The sequence below is a fragment of the Arachis ipaensis genome, chromosome B07 (assembly GCF_000816755.2).
Source record: "Arachis ipaensis cultivar K30076 chromosome B07, Araip1.1, whole genome shotgun sequence".
NCBI classification, from domain to species: domain Eukaryota; kingdom Viridiplantae; phylum Streptophyta; class Magnoliopsida; order Fabales; family Fabaceae; genus Arachis; species Arachis ipaensis.
The window spans coordinates 28,824,013-28,826,364 of NC_029791.2; the positions used below are offsets into that span (position 1 = coordinate 28,824,013).

The following is a 2,352-nucleotide window of genomic DNA, read 5'->3' on the forward strand; positions in this document are numbered from 1 at the left end:
AGAATAACATCATAATAGTTTATTTTCCGTGGACCTATAAAGCAATAATAGTACTAATGAAAGAGAAAAACGTTATGAAAAAATTTAACTTCATATAAGTATACCTCAACTTTAAGTCTAAATCAGATGTCCACAACATTTCTGAAAACTTCCTTGAAAACAACACTGTTTATTTCATTGTCCTCATGTCCATCATGACAATTAGAATCTTGAGCCCATTCTTATTTGTGACCCTGGACACCGCAACATACAGTTGACCATGTGTAAAAACTAGTTTCTTTAGGATGAGACCAACCTTTGCTAATGATTGACCCTGACTTTTGTAACTGTCATTGCATACGATATCATTATAGGAAATTGTCTACGTTGGAAATTAAATGGTATCCTGCGGTCAGATGGAGATAGGGTCATCTTTAGGATAAAAATCTTTTGGTTGCTGGCAGTTCCTGATAGCCTTCTTGCTTCTATTATGTGCTTTCCAAGCTTAGTTAAAACTAACCTTGTCCCGTTGCATAAACCACCTTAGTGATCAATATTCCTAAGTAACATAATAGGTGTACCCACCTTGAGAGTTAGCTCATGACTTGGCACACCAGAACATTTTATGATGTTTAAGAACTCTGGTGTATGAATTGAAGCCATAATGTCATTATTGGTTTCGGTTTGGCATGCTTTATCAGAACTGAAGTATGTATATGATTTAACTGGATTGAGACTCATCATGTAGTTGTTAACTTCGTCAACAATATGTAGTGTTGGTGCAAGAATGGCTCATTCCTCTAGTGATCCTTGATTTGAATTTGAATTGCTCACATATTCTGGATAGATTGCTTTACAAATGGAAACTATAAGATCATCCCAATCACTAATGAGGATATCATTGGGGATAAAAAATTTTTCAACTCCATCCTTATCTATACCGCATTTTCCATCACCTATTGCTAGTATCCAGTCAGCAAACTCTTTTAGACTATTTTTTTCTTCAGTAGTATGGTCAGCTCTTAATCTCATATTTTTCGTGAGTGTTAATAGTTTACAACCATCCCAGATGTAGGATAAATTAATGGTAGCATTTACAATATCTTCCCCGCTTCCTTTAGGTATCATAGGTAGTATTTGTCTAAAATCACCTCCAAAAACCATTGTCTTCCCTCCAAACAGTTGTTCTTGACTATCATTGTTGCTAAACCTCAAGATATCTCGCATTGTTTTATCCAGTACTTCAATACAATGTCTGTTTACCATGGGAGCTTCATCCCTTATAATGAGTTTTGCCTTTATTATCAACTCTGCCAAAGAACTTCCTTGTTTGATGTTGCATGTTGAAAACTCATCAAGATTTAATGGAATTGCAAATCGTGAATGTGCTGTCCTGTCACCTGGTAATAATAACGATGCCATGCCACTTGATGCAACAGTCAATACAATTTGACCCCTAGATCTTAGGGCAGAAGATAAAGTCTTCCAAACAAATGTTTTACCAATTCCACCATATCCATATAAGAAGAAAACACCACCTTTACCACTGTCAACAGCTTCCATTATTGTCTTATACACTGCACTCTGTTCATTAGTTAACTGTTGCAAATAAGCAGCGTGCTCAACAGCTAATTTTTTCCTATCATATCAAAGCTCATTAGTTATAAGACGATTTATCCCACTTGACATCAACTGGTGGAAAGATGTGTCCATATCAGGATATGGCATGGATGCGTAATCTCTTAGGCTCTTGTTATAACTCTTCAATTTATTTTCAATATCTATAAGAGTTAAATCCTTCGCCTCTTCTTCCGCTAGTTGTAGAGCTGTACATAATAGAAATCATTAGGCTAATTTGACTTGTAGTAAAAGAAAACTATTCAAGTGTGTCTATATGAAATAAAAATGTAAGGCTAGTAAGTGAGATATACAGGTTAGGATGCCATGAAACTACACCTAAATTGAAACCAAAATTGATTTCTTCTAAATTTATTACAATGTCTATAGAAAAATAATATCTATATTGATTTATTATCAATATTTTTAACTTTATCATATACATATCCAATGGATGGTAAAGATGTTGACAATATACATGTAATATACTGTTTCTTTAGTAGATAGTTGTTTTATAATAAAAACTTTGTAATTGTCTTCTCATGCTATACAATTTTTCTGTTCAATTAATCAATAACTTATTTTAAATACAAATCTCAATTCTATATTCATCCATGTAACTCAACTTCATAGCATGTGAAGAATACACCACTATTTTTGAATAACTTATCTTATCAACTATTCAAAATTAAATGAAAGGGGAGTCTCCTGGCATGTGTTAAACAAATTGCTCCATGAATATATATATAACTAATC

General features: G+C 33.4%; 1 protein-coding gene across 1 annotated transcript; it reads right to left on the reverse strand.

Annotated features, from left to right (window-relative positions):
• Nucleotides 772-1,542, reverse strand: LOC110265024 (ATP-dependent DNA helicase pif1-like). Its single transcript, XM_021107756.1, has one exon. The coding sequence runs from the start codon at nt 1,540-1,542 to the stop codon at nt 772-774; it is 771 nt and encodes a 256-aa protein (XP_020963415.1).